General features: G+C 50.5%; 4 protein-coding genes across 4 annotated transcripts; 1 reads left to right on the top strand and 3 right to left on the bottom strand.

Annotated features, from left to right (window-relative positions):
- Positions 1-24: 24 nt before the first annotated feature.
- On the bottom strand, positions 25-2009 carry FTJAE_11707 (signal recognition particle subunit SRP72; the record flags this gene model as incomplete). Its single annotated transcript, XM_037344678.1, has 2 exons — positions 25-1219; positions 1270-2009. The coding sequence occupies 2 exons, from the start codon at positions 2007-2009 to the stop codon at positions 25-27; spliced, it is 1935 nt and encodes a 644-aa protein (XP_037201240.1).
- Positions 2010-6086: 4077 nt separating this feature from the next.
- On the top strand, positions 6087-7511 carry FTJAE_11706 (uncharacterized protein; the record flags this gene model as incomplete). Its single annotated transcript, XM_037344677.1, has 1 exon — positions 6087-7511. The coding sequence occupies one exon, from the start codon at positions 6087-6089 to the stop codon at positions 7509-7511; it is 1425 nt and encodes a 474-aa protein (XP_037201239.1).
- A 303-nt stretch (positions 7512-7814) lies between these two features.
- FTJAE_11705 (transcription initiation factor TFIIE subunit alpha) lies at positions 7815-9062 on the bottom strand (the record flags this gene model as incomplete). Its single annotated transcript, XM_037344676.1, has 3 exons — positions 7815-8751; positions 8806-8901; positions 8968-9062. The coding sequence occupies 3 exons, from the start codon at positions 9060-9062 to the stop codon at positions 7815-7817; spliced, it is 1128 nt and encodes a 375-aa protein (XP_037201238.1).
- Positions 9063-9776: 714 nt separating this feature from the next.
- FTJAE_11704 (structural maintenance-chromosome 1) lies at positions 9777-13763 on the bottom strand (the record flags this gene model as incomplete). The annotated part of the gene is made up of 5 exons (XM_037344675.1): positions 9777-9794; positions 9847-10524; positions 10581-13524; positions 13574-13667; positions 13733-13763. 5 exons carry the CDS (start codon positions 13761-13763, stop codon positions 9777-9779), a joined length of 3765 nt encoding a protein of 1254 aa, XP_037201237.1.
- Positions 13764-14857: the final 1094 nt, after the last annotated feature.

Here is a 14857-nt window from a genome sequence, read left to right as displayed (position 1 = left end):
ATGCAGTATCTGTAAACTGCTGCACTATTTCTTACCCTTCTTCTTCTTCTTAGAAGGCGGAGGCGCCTTCTCAACCTTGACACCTCCTCCGCCTACAAGCTCCAGAGTCTCCTCTTCCTTCACGATTCCTCCCTGTGTAGAATCAACAGCCTTCTTCTTGCCCTTCTTGCCCTTGGGGCGGTACGAGCTTCTGTCACGCAAAGGCAGCCAGCGCTCAGGGTCGGGTCTGGTGCCCTCGACGTAGTTCTTGGGAAGGCGTATCTTTCTGCGTCGCTTGCTTGTCTTTTCAGATGGTCCTGAAGGAGCCGAGCGCTTCAAAGTTGAGGAGCCTGTCTTACTGGCGGCGGTCGCAACGCCAGCGCTGAGGAGAGCTGTTACATCGATGCCCTCGATAAGCGAATCCACGGGAGGGAGGTTCTGGAGGTGCTTTTCTACACGAGAGGGGTTTGAGGGAGCCAAGGATGCGACAAGGCCAGCCGCAGCAATGTCCGAGCCCTTCCGCTCATCGATTAGTTTCTGGAACGAAGTACCCGCGAGTTGCAAATCCTGGGCGTTGGATGACTTCATCAGTTCGATGCCAGCCTCTTCGAGGAGTGAGATTGCTGAGCTAGCCGGGCGGGACTGCCAGTATGTAGCAGCCTTAATAAGTTCAGCCTTTGCCGAGGATTCCCGTCCCTGTGTCCTCAAAAGGGTCACAATAAGTGCAATAAGACCAGGGCTGAACCGAGCATTTTGAGAATCATCAGTCTCGTTCCTTTCGAGACGCTGTAGGAAATACTCGAGAATAGACAGAGCTGAGCCAACTTTTCCTTCATGGAGTTGTATTTGCACAATGGTTAACACAAGACCGACATCATGTGGTCTCTTCTGGGTCAGTCCATGGAGGTTCTTCAGAAGATGCTTCCCAGATGTCCCTTGTGCGCTCGCAGCAGCGTTAAGAACAGAGAGAATGCTAGTTTCAGCAGCTGTCGAGGGGTGTTTTGCTTCGGCGAGAAGGGCATCGGTGCGGCGCTTGACTCCGGCACCCTTGAGGATTTGCAAATCCACGGTTAGTCGGTTGCGTCGCAAGATATCAGACTGGTGCTGGAAGAGCTTGGCATTTCTTGCCTTGGCCGTCAGGGTCGAGAATCTTCGCTCGAGAAGATAGGGGTTCTCGTCCTTTGGCTCCAAAGTGACCAGGTTGTTGCCAATTATTAGTGCCAGGTCGGGATCTTCTTCTCTGTCCATCATAGTCAGTTCAGCCCTCGGCATAATTGCAGTAAACCCTACCTTGTGCTTGATAGAGAGTTATAGAGATCGAGAGCCTCCCTGAGCTTGCCCAACTTGGCAAAGACGTAAGCCTGCTGTGCAAGAATCGGCCGCATTTCCGCCTGCATGTCCTCATCTGTCAAGTCATCGGAGGCATCACACAATCGACTTGCACGCTGCAATAGATCGGCTGCAGCCTCAAGGGAGCCGTTGGCAATATGCGCACAAGCAGCGTTATAACACAGTTCAAATCCATCAGAGTCTTGGACAGAGATCTTGTCAGTGACCGAGTATCCTAGCCAACTAGACTGGGCAAAAGCGGCCCGGAGGTTGATGCTGATATCGTTCTCCTCATCTGCGGGATCGGTGTCGAGTAGACGGCTGTAGATGTTGCAAGCCTCATCGAAGCGCTCGGCACGGTAAGCAACTTGTGCGGCAACATGCTGTAGACTCCTCTTCTTCTCTAGACCGAAAGCCTGGAGGACAGAAGTGGCCTCGTTAAGCTTTCCCGTCTTGTAGAGAGCATAGGCATGTTCAAGGGCAATTCGTGCGTGGAGGGCGGGAGAGCCATCAGCAATGGCGCGCAAAGCATCGTCGAATCGATCGAGCTTCAGCAAGGCGATGATACGGGTATGCTGGCTATCGACATCGTTCTTGTTAGCCTTGAGGGCGGCGTTGGCAATCTTGAGGGCCTCGTCGTGGTCTTCGACGGAGGATTGGCGCAATAAGGCGCTGAGGGCGGCAGCAGGGTCTTGAGGCATGATGGCGACGCTATCAAGACGAAGGCATATCCGTGAGGGGTCACGTCGATAGCAACACCGTTAGATGGAGTGGGAATGGGACGAGCCCAGAGAGTGACTTGGCTGTGTCTTGTTCGTTTTCGATGCTCTTTGCTCGTTATCGTCGAGTTGAATGCGATGATGACCTGTCGTGTGTTCGTCTGTCCGTCCAGTCCAATCCAGTCCACTCGTGATGCTGGCGGGGCAGTTTTGGACAGCGGGGCACAGTAGAATAATTCCAAGTTCTTTCTGTGGCTTTGCAGCCTCAACAGTGTCCTGCACAGTGTAGAAAGTTTACTCACACTATACCTAAGGTACCTTATTTGACCACTCACTCCATCCCGTCGTCAATACAAAGAAAGACCTTCATTTAGGTACCTACCTTAGGTACCTTATGTATGAAGGTAAACGAGAAAATATCATGCAACATTCTTGAATGCACTCATTACTGCTTTTTATTCTTCTTCAATCTGATCCTCTTACCTAGGAGGGCTTTACGGTCCCCTCAAGAGTGACCCAGTCACTGGTGATCTTTCCTTGGTGTGCGTAATACGGAGTAGGGGATCAAGATCTCAAGCCGGCGGAGTAACAGCCACTACACTGTAAGAGTAGATCACCAAGAGACAGCAATATTCATATATAGCATCGGGTATCATATACGTCAAGTCCAAACCAGAAGTAGCTTTTCGCCAGTCATCAGCGCCTGAAAGGATTCCACCATTTCTTACGCACTGGTGCCTCTTGGGCATGATAGGCATACAATGGATAAGCGACCCTGTTCTCATATTCCTCCCAGGGCATCTGCTTCGACAAGCGCCGCCTGATCTCTCCCAACTTGGTTGAATCCGTAGCAATGGTCACTATGGAGACTCGGTTATGAGGCCCTTTTATTTCCGGCGAGTGCCGGCTTCTGGGGCCATGTCGATGATGCCGCTGATCGGAGGACATCTGTCTCCATCCCCGCCTATGGCTATGGCTATGGCTATGGCTCGTGGGCTTCTTGCTTCTGGTCTTGTCACGCTTAGACCGCTCTTTTGTTGAGCGTCTCTTAGACTTGGTCCCGGCTTTCTGGCTGTGACGGCGGGATCTCTGTCGTCCTCTGCTCACGATGCTACCCCGTGAACTGGAACTTGATGTTGATCCTACTCTGGTTGACAAGTCATTCATGGCGCGAACGGCGTCTAGACTTGAGCCTGTGGATAGAGCTAGAAGAGACTCGCTGTTGATCGGCTGTCCTTTCGGGTCATGAAATGAGCGGACCACGTCGGCCAGGGTGATTGTGAGTTTCCTCACAATGCGTCTAAGAGTTGATCGTGCAGGAGCTGGGACAGGCTTCAGAATAACAACTCATGCATTTTTATACAAACGAAACTAACGCAGATAGAAGTGACTTACCATCGCCTTTTTCAAACCGAGAGCCATCTTGCGAAAGTCGCGAAGCATATTCTCGACGCACTCGAGCTCTGTCAGATCGAAGTGAGATGCTCAGTGTTGAGCGCGTGTCACTCAATGGCCCCGCATCCTCATCTTTAGGGAAGCCTTTGAGAAGAGACAGGCACTTGGTGTAAGTGCTCAACAGGGAGTTGACAGCATTTCCGAAATTACCCATAGTTGTTGAGTACCTAGCAGCTCGAGGTGCGTCGTGTCGCTGATCAAAGCCACGGCTTGCAACATACAGGCCCGAGATCACTCAATCAGTGGTTACGATATACTCGGTATCCGTACATTGGTAGTGGTTCGCAGGTGGCAAGGAGTTGCCTGTCCCAAGCAAGAGACTGCACGTGGGCAAAGAAATCCTCCAGAGCCCACTTGCTCGCTCCTTGAGGTACAGTGCAGTAGAGCCAGGGGCCAAGGCTTCTTACTTCTGCTGTGCTTAAGGTTGTGCTGCTGCACACAACCCACCCTAATGGCCGTTACGTACATGATATATAAGTACCTACAGTTCAGGCTGTTTTCAATTGCTACGTCTCAGGGTTGAGGATGAATTTGGCATGACCCATACCTACCTAGGTACATAGTACCAAAGATGGGCCCTTGGCCATCCTCACTTGGTCTACCGGTTCCAACCGGCCCTGATGTTGAATTTGGAGGTCCATGCCCGTACCGCGCACACACAAGCAGTGACACGCGCGCATGTACAGGATAATGCGAATCTCTATGATTCGCAAGGTAGTTATGTACCATCAACCTCTGATCAGAACCTGGGGAGGCATCACATGCGTGCGGGCAACTTGGTCGATAACCTTGCATCAACAGTAGGTAGGCGCTGATAAGGCGTACATACATACTCCGTACATACATACAAACATAGGTACGTATGCACATGCCTTGCAGTCACGCACGACCTCTAACTTACACGCATCCGATATCTGGACCACCTGGGACCAGGGGCATGGAGGAAGAGGCCATCTCATGCAACGAGTCGACGAGTCAAGAGCACATTACTTTTCTCGACCGCAATTTGGGGGCTCCCTCTTCTAAGTACTAACCTAAGCACTTACCTGCATCCATACAGTATCCGTAGAGTAGCAGCTACGGAACGGGGCCCGCCAGACCGGAGAGGTGCTTGAGTACGGATAGCGAGTGGCCATTCATAAGTAGGTAGTTAAATGGACGGGTGCGGGTGCGGGAACTACCTCGCAAGAGTCAAATTCTGTCCCTCCCGTCCAAAGAAAGTGGCAGGCTTGGCAACAAAGAGGGTGTGGGGGTGGACCAGCCAGAGGAGGTCTGCTAATCTGTGAGACCCCATGCAGATGCTTCCATCAATCACCATTGCGATTCCGGCCACGATCACAATCATTGCGCAAGGGCCCTGGTATGTACTGTACATATCAACTCTTGAGTCTTTGATTTCTTGCGCCCGCCCGTTACAGATCGCGTGGCCGCCCTCCATCTCGACTTTCTGCCTCTTGATAGTCTCCGTCTCCGTCTCCGTCTCGACAAGCTTCAGGGACCAACCGTCGAGGGCCAATGGGAACTAGTAAAAGGGTGCGGCACGATCAGCCAAGCTTTTCATGTCAAGAGTTGAGACATTTTGTTTATCAATCGGACTCTGACTGATGTGGGATAACTTCTCATGGGTTCCATGCCAGGGGTCCCCCAAAGGCAAGACAAGACAAGAAAACAGCGCGCCTTGCGCCAGGTAACCAAGATTTGGTTTGAGGGTACGGACGGCACTGCAAAGAATTGGCCAACAAGATAACGACGCTATCTTCTCTTAGCTGGGACTCTAACTACTGCATCCCCTGAGTTCCCCGTGGTCTAGCGTGGACCTAGATTTCTTCTGGCAATGGGCTGGAGTTGTGGTTGTTCTCACCGCGTTCCATGGCTCTGCCCTCAATACATACATGGAGGAGATTGTTGATCGTGGTCATGGGCAATCTCTACTTTTATCCTCTCGGTGTTACTGGGCATGTACCTCAAGCAGTCGCTGTTAGCCACGGCTAACCCCCACTGTCTATAATCGTCGGCTTGTGGTGCCATGACCACCTGCGGGTCTTCAACGTGGGAGTTTGTGATGCCATCAGCCGGCCTGCGGGCGCAGCCGGTCTAAGATTCGTGGGTTGTCCTGATGGCGAGACGAGTGCGGATGATAACGTCTCAAAAGCGGACCCTGGATATCCCTAGAAACCGTTAACAGTCTACAGCCTCTCACCTGTATTATGCCACTGTTTTCAGGTACACCTACCTGCCTGGACTCAGGTACTGTCCTAACCCGGCCAGACGGAATCACACAACCCCAACATCCCTGGGGGTTCAAATCTCGACATCGCCCTGCTTTATGATTAGAGCCGCCCGCCTACCTTGCCCTGCCCTGCCCTGCCTTGCCTTGCCTTGCTGCACCTACCTAGTACCTACCTACTTACCTACAGGTTGCTGTTGTTGTTTTCTTCTCTTTCCGTGCTCCATCTCTCATATCTAAAAAGACTACCCCATCCCCATTCATACCCATCCGTACCCATTCTGTCCATATCAGGCTCCTACTGCCACCGACATTTCCATGGACGACCTATCTCGCCCTCGATTCCTCTCTTCGATACCTTGGTTTGACGCAACTTAATGTCACCCTCACCCTCTCGCTCTCCCCCACCGGCCTCGACGCCGCAGCCCGACGAGTCTCAGTTACCAAAGGGTCAATGTCGATATATCCTCATGATACCTGAGCTCAAGGGTCAGCGGTGCGGCTGCATGGGGTTCGATCACAACAAATCTTTGCCAGGCGCCACTTGCAACTGTGGTCATCTATCCTGCTTTCATGTTGCCAATGCCGATACCCCAACACCAAGCACTAACAAGTCCGAGATCGATGCGATTCAACAGCGAGTACGAGCCTTGGAAGAACTCGCGACCCCACGAGACCGTGATCGACTTTCCCATGTTGTTCGTCGCATCAGCGAGCTGGAAGAGACGGTCGAGAAGAACAAGGACGAAACCGACACTGAACTCAAAGGCACATACCGCAACGCATCTGCTGCATGGGCGCTTGTTACACAATTGCAGCAACAGATTAAAGGCTTGGAACAAGCCCTTCGATCACAAGGCGAACAGCTGGCAAGGACAGGGAGCGAAGTGGACGATTTGCGCAATCGTCAACTTGAGCTGCTAGATAGTGACGAGTGCTTGGAAGAGAGGATCGAAAAGTTGGAGAGTGCCGAGCCTTTATTGTCGCCTCCCCAAGACCCAGATCCAAGCGGTGCCACCGTCAACACCTTTCATCTATCGCCCATAACCACTGTCCCCTCACAGCTGCCGCTGAACTCAACACAGAAATTGTTGATAAAGCCTACCGCATCAACCCAACGCCCAAGGTCATGGACAGTGCATGTGTCCTTGATGCCATCCAAGGACACGCCCTTCCCATTTGAAAAGGATACAACCTCATACAAGAGATGCTTGTCCCGTGGACTTCATCGTATGCTCGCAGTGGAAGGAGATGATGCCAAGTCTGTCACAGAGGCTGTATCACGCGCATTTGAACCTCTACTCAAAGGACGGCCGTGGGTTCCATTGCAAGCAAAGCTTTGCGATGCTGAGCGTCTACAAGGCTTGCCAATGTTGAGGCCCCTGGAGGCCAGGCTCGTCCACGGTCCGTACGACCGTGCGTTCCTCAAACAACACTGCGCCGTGCTGGATGCTAGTGGCAAGATGGACTCATTATATATTGCGATGGAGCATGACTCCTTATCCTGGAACTTCTTGAAGAGGTCTCCGGTCTACCTGGACGGGCTAGAGTCCGCATGGGAGCGCGATAGCGTACTCGACAAAAAGGACGAGCAAGACCCGTTGTCCAGGGATCACGGCGATGAAGGTGATGAGTCACCGCCCGCCGGCAACATCGTTGGAGCTTTGACAGGCCTGAAGCGTAGCATGTCCGAGATTTCATGCTCGTCTCTCGATGACACCGAATTACCGTTGGCCAAGTTGCCACGAACATGCAAGACATCTCAACTCGAGATGCGACGCGGCGTAGAAACTGCAAGGTGATGTGCAGTATTGGAAAACTGGAAATGAACGACTTGGGTTTCTTTTAAGGACAGGTGTAGACATCATGAAAGCGACTTTTTTACCGGCATATAATGGGGCGTTCAAACATGTGCTTGGGCAAGCACTGATACCTCGGGCATAGCATTGGCCTTTTTTTTTCCTTCTTTTTTTTTTTTCAAAAGCGTGGCCGGGCTTGGTTAGGTTAGACAGGAATTGGAATTAGAATAAGAATATTAGATGATAGAGTTGCTATTTATGTACAAGAACAAAGAGTCTGACCATCACTGGACAATTCCGCGGGTTCTAAACGTCTTCGAACTCTATCTCCTCGCTGTCCTCGTCTTCTTTTTGGTCTTGAGTATCTGGTCCAGCCAGTTTCACTTTCTTGGCGGCAGGGACATCTTCGAATAAGTCTTCTTCTTCGTCGTCGTCCTCTTCCTCCTCTGATTTTTCTTGTGCTATCTCCGCCTTGAGCTTCTCAAATATGTCGTCTATTTGAGCATTGGCCACGGCCGGTGCTGCTGGGCCAGCATCTTTGCTGGACTCCTTCTTGACGATTGATGCAGTGCCAGGAGCAGCGCTTGCTGAGAAGGACTCCCCAGTGACTGTACTATTGGACATCCACGATGGAAGAGCATTTTGCTTCGCTATCTGCTCCTTGCGCGCCTGCTCTGCCGCCTTCTCGGCTTCTGTAGGGCCATCCGATGTTGAGATGTTAACTGCAATCGATTGCGGCCCTGTGTTGGTCAAGCCCTTGACCGCCATAGGTCGGTTCGCGCCAGAGTCTACTGCAGTAGTCTGAGCGCGCTGATGTGTTTCGTCGCGCTTCACCGGGCGTGCTTTGGCAAATGCGCGATCGAAATCGCATTCAGGAATGTGGACGGCGTCGATCTTGGGAAGCAGTTCACTGATGAATTTGAACTGGTCATTAAGTCGCGTTGACTGCTCGTGCCCAGTCGATGTCCGGTCGGCCTCAAAGGTCAGAACATGAGAGCAGCGGTGGCATAAGAATCCTTCCGGGCCAACGTTGTCCAGGACCTCCATCGCCGTCCATTCTGCCTTGCAAAATGAGCAAAAGTACTCTTTTTTCTCGCTCGCGACTTGCGTAGTACCCTGTACTTCTTTATCAATAGTGTAAACGCGCCATTTGATGGCGTCTATTGTGGCTCGGTAGTCGATGTAATACCATGTTTTGTTGCTTGGTCTTGGGTTGCCTTCTCGGAGTTCTGATCGTGTGTGTCTGCACCGGGTCCGGTCAGTCAAGAGCTATTCGGCCAAGATTCCCTTCACATACACCACCAAGAATCGATCCTCGCGAAGCTTTCCGCATATCTTGTGGAGTTCCTTTGTGTTGGTAGACATCAAGTAGGCCAAATCATCGTCTCGAAGCCTAGCAAGACACTGTGGTTAGCAACCAAGCACTTTTCCAGCATAGGAGTGTAATAGTCATACTCACGCCTCATGTAGAATAAGCGCATCAATCACAAGTATGTCGCGGGTTTCGTAAAACGCCCGCGCAACGGACTTGATAAGTGTGATTGCGAGATCCATGATGATGTTGGTTTCATGCGAGAATGTGATCGCGAATATCATGTGCAGGGGTATAACTTGAAGGTTTGATGACGTAATCAGAATATCATATATAAATTAAAAAAACTGCAGGCAACCAAGAGAAGAGTCACAGCTGTCTGGCTGCCTGCCTACTAACCTGCCTGCGGTATTATTCATAAGCTAGGTACGAGGTAAAGAAAGAGTTTCAGACGACAATAGTTCCTTAGGTAGCAGTCAAGACTTGGAGCTAGATGGTCACGATGCAGGTTGAAATAGTCTAGGCAGTGTCAGTTGATTAGTTGACAATGGGAACCATCATTCGGCCATAAGCACTCTTTTGAGACGCCTCTATAGCTACATTCATCTGACACTACAAAGCAATGCACCAACGCCAAGCAAGCCAGTCGGGCATGAGCATAAAGGAGAGTCTTTGTTTGGCTCTGTTCAACAGAAGCCTCTCTACCTAGTGGCAGCCACAAAAGTCGGAGATAAGTTGAGGAATAAACAACTTGAAAGGATAGATTCATCACTTAATATCATTAGGCCTGCATTATTTATGCTTAACTCATTGTTGCGGTGCTTAATGGCATAATGGCTTCCTTGACCCATACGAAATTCCATGTCTCTTCCACGATGTTGTGCGCCAGACACCCAACCTTCCCCCTCAAGGTCCGAGAGGAATAATCACAAAGATTCTAACTGCTCTAGCCTCACCTACACATATTGCCGCAGCTGTTTCATGTTAGTCAGAAATTGTCAAGGCCAGTAGAATAGGGAAACTCACATCCAGAGTAAGGGTTCTTGAACTATTGACCTCCTGGTCACGGTAAACACCCACCAGGCTGTCGCTGTCTTGGAATAGACCTGCCTTGAGACTGATCACAATGAATTGCATACCGGGACCACGGTGGTCCTTGATGTACTTCTTGATCTTGTCCACGTTGGCGTTGTCTAAAGCGGCGTCCACTTCGTCAAGAACAAAGAAGGGGCTAGGCTGGTAGCTGTGAATAGCAAACAAGAGTGCCAGTGCTGCCATTGTCTTTTCGCCTCCAGACAAGTGCTCCATATCTCTGAAACGCTTCAGAGGCGGCATGGCATGATATTTAATACCGGACAGATAGGGCATGTCCGTGTCTTCCTCGATGTCCAAATAGGCTTGACCACCAAGAGGGTATGCTTCTGACCGGGTGAGATCCTTGTATACATGTGATATTTGCTCCTGGATATGGCTGAAGGCCTTGTTAAAGAGGTCATATCTTTTTTGCTTGACCCGGTTGAAGACCTCTTTGGCTTCGTGTGCCGCTGTTTTTGAGTCTTCATACTCCTGATCTGTGACTCTCAGCCGGGACTCAACGCTTTCTAACCTTTCCATTGCTCGCATGTTGGGGTTCAACTTCTCGAGCTCCGATGTCAGATTCGTAATCTTCTCTGATAGACTTTCTTCAACGCTCGGGTCATCCGACTGCATAGTGTTAGCGTTATCACTCACTGACTCTAAAAACGAACATTAGTCCTTACAGCTTTAAGTTCGTCGTCAAGTCCACTAAAGTCAATGGTAATGCCGTGATCATCAAGTGCCATGCCCATCATCTCCTCATCATCGTCCTCATCGTCTATGTCCATGGCATCTGGGTCCTGGTTAAGCAGACGGTCGTCATTAGGTAGATTCTCCAATGTGCCCTCCGCAAGCGGGATGCGGATCTGCTCTAGTCGGCATCGTCGAAGTAATGCCGCTTTGCTGGCGCTGTTCTTCTGAACCACGGTTTCAAGGGAATTGATATCCTTCAGATAAGCTTCGATGTCCTTTGACCGCTTTTGAACTTCGAGCTTAGCCTCTGACACCTTCTGGTTCTTTTCGGTGAGCTCTGACTTATTCTCGTCTAGTGCCTCACGAAGAGCTTCCAACTCTTCCTGCTCCTCACGCATCGCATTCTCAATGGCATCCTTCTCTCTTGCATAAGACTTGATATCGTTTCTGAGCTTTCGGACATGGGCTTGATTGCGATCAATTCGCGCAGTAGCAGCTGCGTGACGTTGCTGCTCCCACTGGAGTCGACTCGACAGTTTTTGCTTTTGGACTTCGAATTCATTGCGCTTTTCAGAGACCTCCTGCTCCAGCTTGCCTTGCGAGTCACGGTAGCTTCGAATATCGCTATAACCGAGTCGTCTACAGAAATCTGCAAACACTTCATCTTCAACTCGTGCGATTGCAGCCCGAAATTCTTCGCACGTGGCAGTGGTGATTTCAAGCTGGGAAGCCTGTTCTTGGTATTTGGGCTCGAGCTCTCGAAGTTGCCTCTTTTGGTTGTCCAGTTCGCGCTTCTTGCTGGCATGGTTCTTGTTGAAGGCTGCCAGTTCGTCTTTGATGGCTGCCAACCGCCTTTCGAGCCCGGACAAGTCAATTTGAAGGGTTTCTTCTTGTGAGCCCCGGCGGTCAGCCTTGGGTAGTCGGTCAATCTCATCCTTAAGCTTGGTGGCCATTCGCTGGAGATTCTGAACATCTGCCTCCTCGAAACGTCTTTTACTCTTCGACTCGGGTCCACGACCACCTGTCATCAGGCCTGCTTTATGGATGATGTAACCTTCCAATGTCACGGCTTTGACGGGGATCTTTTTTTCGTAACAAATGTGCTTGGCAATATCAAGAGTGTCACACACAACAGAGCTTCCACATGCATACGACATGGCACGCTCAACGGAAGAATCAAAGTCGATGGTATCAATCGTCAGCCGAGCGCCAGAAAACCCCTTGACGGCTGTGTTGACTGCGTTGACCTTGATGTTGTCCAGAGGGATGAATGTCATGGGCTGAAATCTTTGTTCCTTGAGGTATTGAACACATTCCACACCGATTTTCTCGGAGTCGACGACGACAGCATCGAAGTCCCTTCCAAGTGCCACAATGACAGCTTCATCATACTTTTTCTGCTTGGGTTTGCATAGGTCACCGACTCGACCACGGACACCTGGAAACATGCGCTTCAAGGAGGTCACCATCTCTTTCATCCTAGCTTCCCTGTCGTTCTGGCGCCGACCATCATCAGCTTCTCTAAGCTTTCTAGCGACATCCTCGAGCTTCTCCTCGAGCTCAGTTCGCTTCTGATTGGTCCTGACGCGTTCTGACTGGAGTTTATTGAATTCCTTCTTTTTAGCTTCAATCTCTTGCGAAAGGTCTTTGGAGGTCGCCTGCGCTGCAGATTTGCGTTCCTCGATGCTCGATAGTTCTGCCTCAATCTTTTCGATGCTTGCCGCAATGCTATCGACTTTGCCTTTCAGATTATTGACGGTTACTTCATCTGCTTTGCGCTGCCGGCCAAGGTTCTCAAGCTTGGCCTGATTAGAACCGGTCCTGGACATGAGCTGAGTGCGCAGTCTGTTGTACTCTCGACGATCCTCATCGCTGATCTCGCGGCCCTGTTTCTTCATTTGTTCTTTGTAGTCGTTTTCGAAAACTTGACGGGCCTTCTCTACGCTTTCAATATCCTTCTGGACCTGACGAACAACCTCGGCCTGCTCGTCACGTTCCTTGGTGGCCTTGGCGATTGCAGCCTGAAGTGTTTCAACTGCCTGCGTAGATTCATTGATCTTCTCCTCGATGGGAACAAGACTGTTCTCTTTATCCTCGATATCTCGTTCTTTGGCCTTGATCTCTTTGTCTAAACGGGCGACTTGCCTGTGAGCGGCAGCCTGTTCCTTCCTGGCCGCTTCAAGTCTCTTTTCAAAAGATTCCACATTGCGGCGCAGCTCTTTGAGATTTTCCTGATGATCCTGGATAGCGGCAAACGAATCCTCCATGGCTTTCTGGAAATGGTATAGTTTCCACAAACTATGTGTAACTATTGCCGCATCGCGCTCATCAGTCTTGTTTTGGAAGTTGTCTGCTTCCTTTTTCTGTTCCCTGTATTGCTTAATTTCCGAGTTGATGCCACGTCGTCTATGAAGCTGGAAGTTCTGGTTCTCGGCAGCCTGTTCAGCCTCGAGCTGTGTCTTCTCATATTCTGCCTTGTACTCAAGACTTCCCGAGATTTGTTCGATCAGGCGCGTGAGATCCTGAGGGGATTGCGAAGCAATGGCCTCAACATCTCCTTGGAACACGAGAAAGTTTCGTGCCTTGATAAGAATATTCTCGCTCTCAAGAGACTCGTTGTATTGCTGGGCTGTGACAACGCGATCGTTGATTCGGTACTCGCTGGCTCCTTGGTTCGTGATGGAGCGCTTCCATTTCTGCTCCTCGCCAGCATCGTCTTCGTACACAGCCATGACCCATGCCGTTTTGGGGTCACCACGGGAGGCTTTATCGTTACCATCAGCGTCACCGTTTGCGTCGCCATTGGTCTGCGCAGAACCGTCATCATTGATCTTGGCCGTTTTCAGGACTCGTCCGCGGTAAACGAGGTCTTTGAGGTGGGCGGAGCGTAGATGTGAGGACTTGATGCCCAGGACGAAAGATATGGCGTCCATGCTAGAGCTATGTTAGAGAGGCTCACTGGAGAGCGGGAGAAGCGGCATACGAGTTAGACTTGCCGGATCCATTGGGTCCAATGATAGAGGTGAAGTATGAGTCTCCGAAGAGAAGAACATGATGCCCTTTGTACGATTTGAAGTCTGTAGAGCAGGTTAGCTTAGATGGCGATCGTCTCGTCTGAGATTACGCGTGAGGGAAGACACACTAAACAACTCCAGACGAATAAGTTTGCCCATGATGAGGTCGTGGGGCAGCACGGCCGGGTATCTAAGAAAGAGAGTGGAAGGCGTGTAGTCGTGACCGGAGAATATGATGCTAAGGTAGGTTGATTAGAGGGGTCACTCCTGGTCTTGAGCTCAACCCGTAGTGTTGAGTGAGGGCGCGTCAAAGTGGTGGCCGGGGCTCGGAATGCGCCAACGAATCGCGCAAACGAATAAACCCGGTTTCAGGAGCGCGTGAATGGTATGCGCAATAGAGGCCGAGTTACGTTGCGAGATATGACAAGGTGCAACTAATAGCATGCATTATAGACTACGAGAATAAGCGACGGATAGGTAGCCAAATCTCTGCGCGTGCCAGGAAAGTTGAAATGAAGGGTAACGCGTCGCGCGACTCGGCTTGAGTTTGGAGTAGGTTTCCGATTGTACATACAGTACTTGATGAGTCGGGGACTACCCTTACTGGTAGCAATTGCAGATGCGGGACCTTTGGTTTCGAGCCAATCAAATGAGACCCTACTTTTTGGATACCTAGAGGAAGCGAGTCCTTGTTGCCTCAGGCTTTCAATCATGGTCTAGTGCTTCAAGATGAAGCCTTCAAGCACCGTCTGAGGGCAGGGTATTGATCCATAGTGTTCACCAGATCCAATGCTTCCATCGGACATAAGCGACACGCACCAGCTGATGGATGCAAGACAGATGGGTGGGCAGGCTGAGACCAGGATTCAATGCGATATGTGGTCTAGAATTCATTCATAGCCAATTAGATTCCGAGGAATCACCACGCAATGTCGAAACAAAGGTTGAAATCAATTCACATGATTACATTATCTTAGCACTTTGTGACTGCAGTGCCATATGGGTACAGGGTCGATCAGCCAGGTCCAAGAAGGCCATCAGCCTACACGATACAGTGGATGGCAAATGAGTACCAAACAACAAAGTTCCTTCATTATAGTGCCTCGATACATATTGTAAGTGAACAGGATCTATGCTGCAACAACTTACCAAGTTACATGGCAATGGGAGGGAGATCTTTCCTGGCCGCAAAAGGCTTGTTTGATGGATGCTATTTTAATACCTATCTGGGCGGATCGTCGACTTTCTTGTAA

Source organism: Fusarium tjaetaba (genome assembly GCF_013396195.1).
Source record: "Fusarium tjaetaba strain NRRL 66243 chromosome Unknown NRRL66243_c0000299, whole genome shotgun sequence".
NCBI classification, from domain to species: domain Eukaryota; kingdom Fungi; phylum Ascomycota; class Sordariomycetes; order Hypocreales; family Nectriaceae; genus Fusarium; species Fusarium tjaetaba.
The sequence above is the reverse complement of the archived record's forward strand: the minus strand, read 5'-3'. Positions and strand labels throughout refer to the sequence as shown.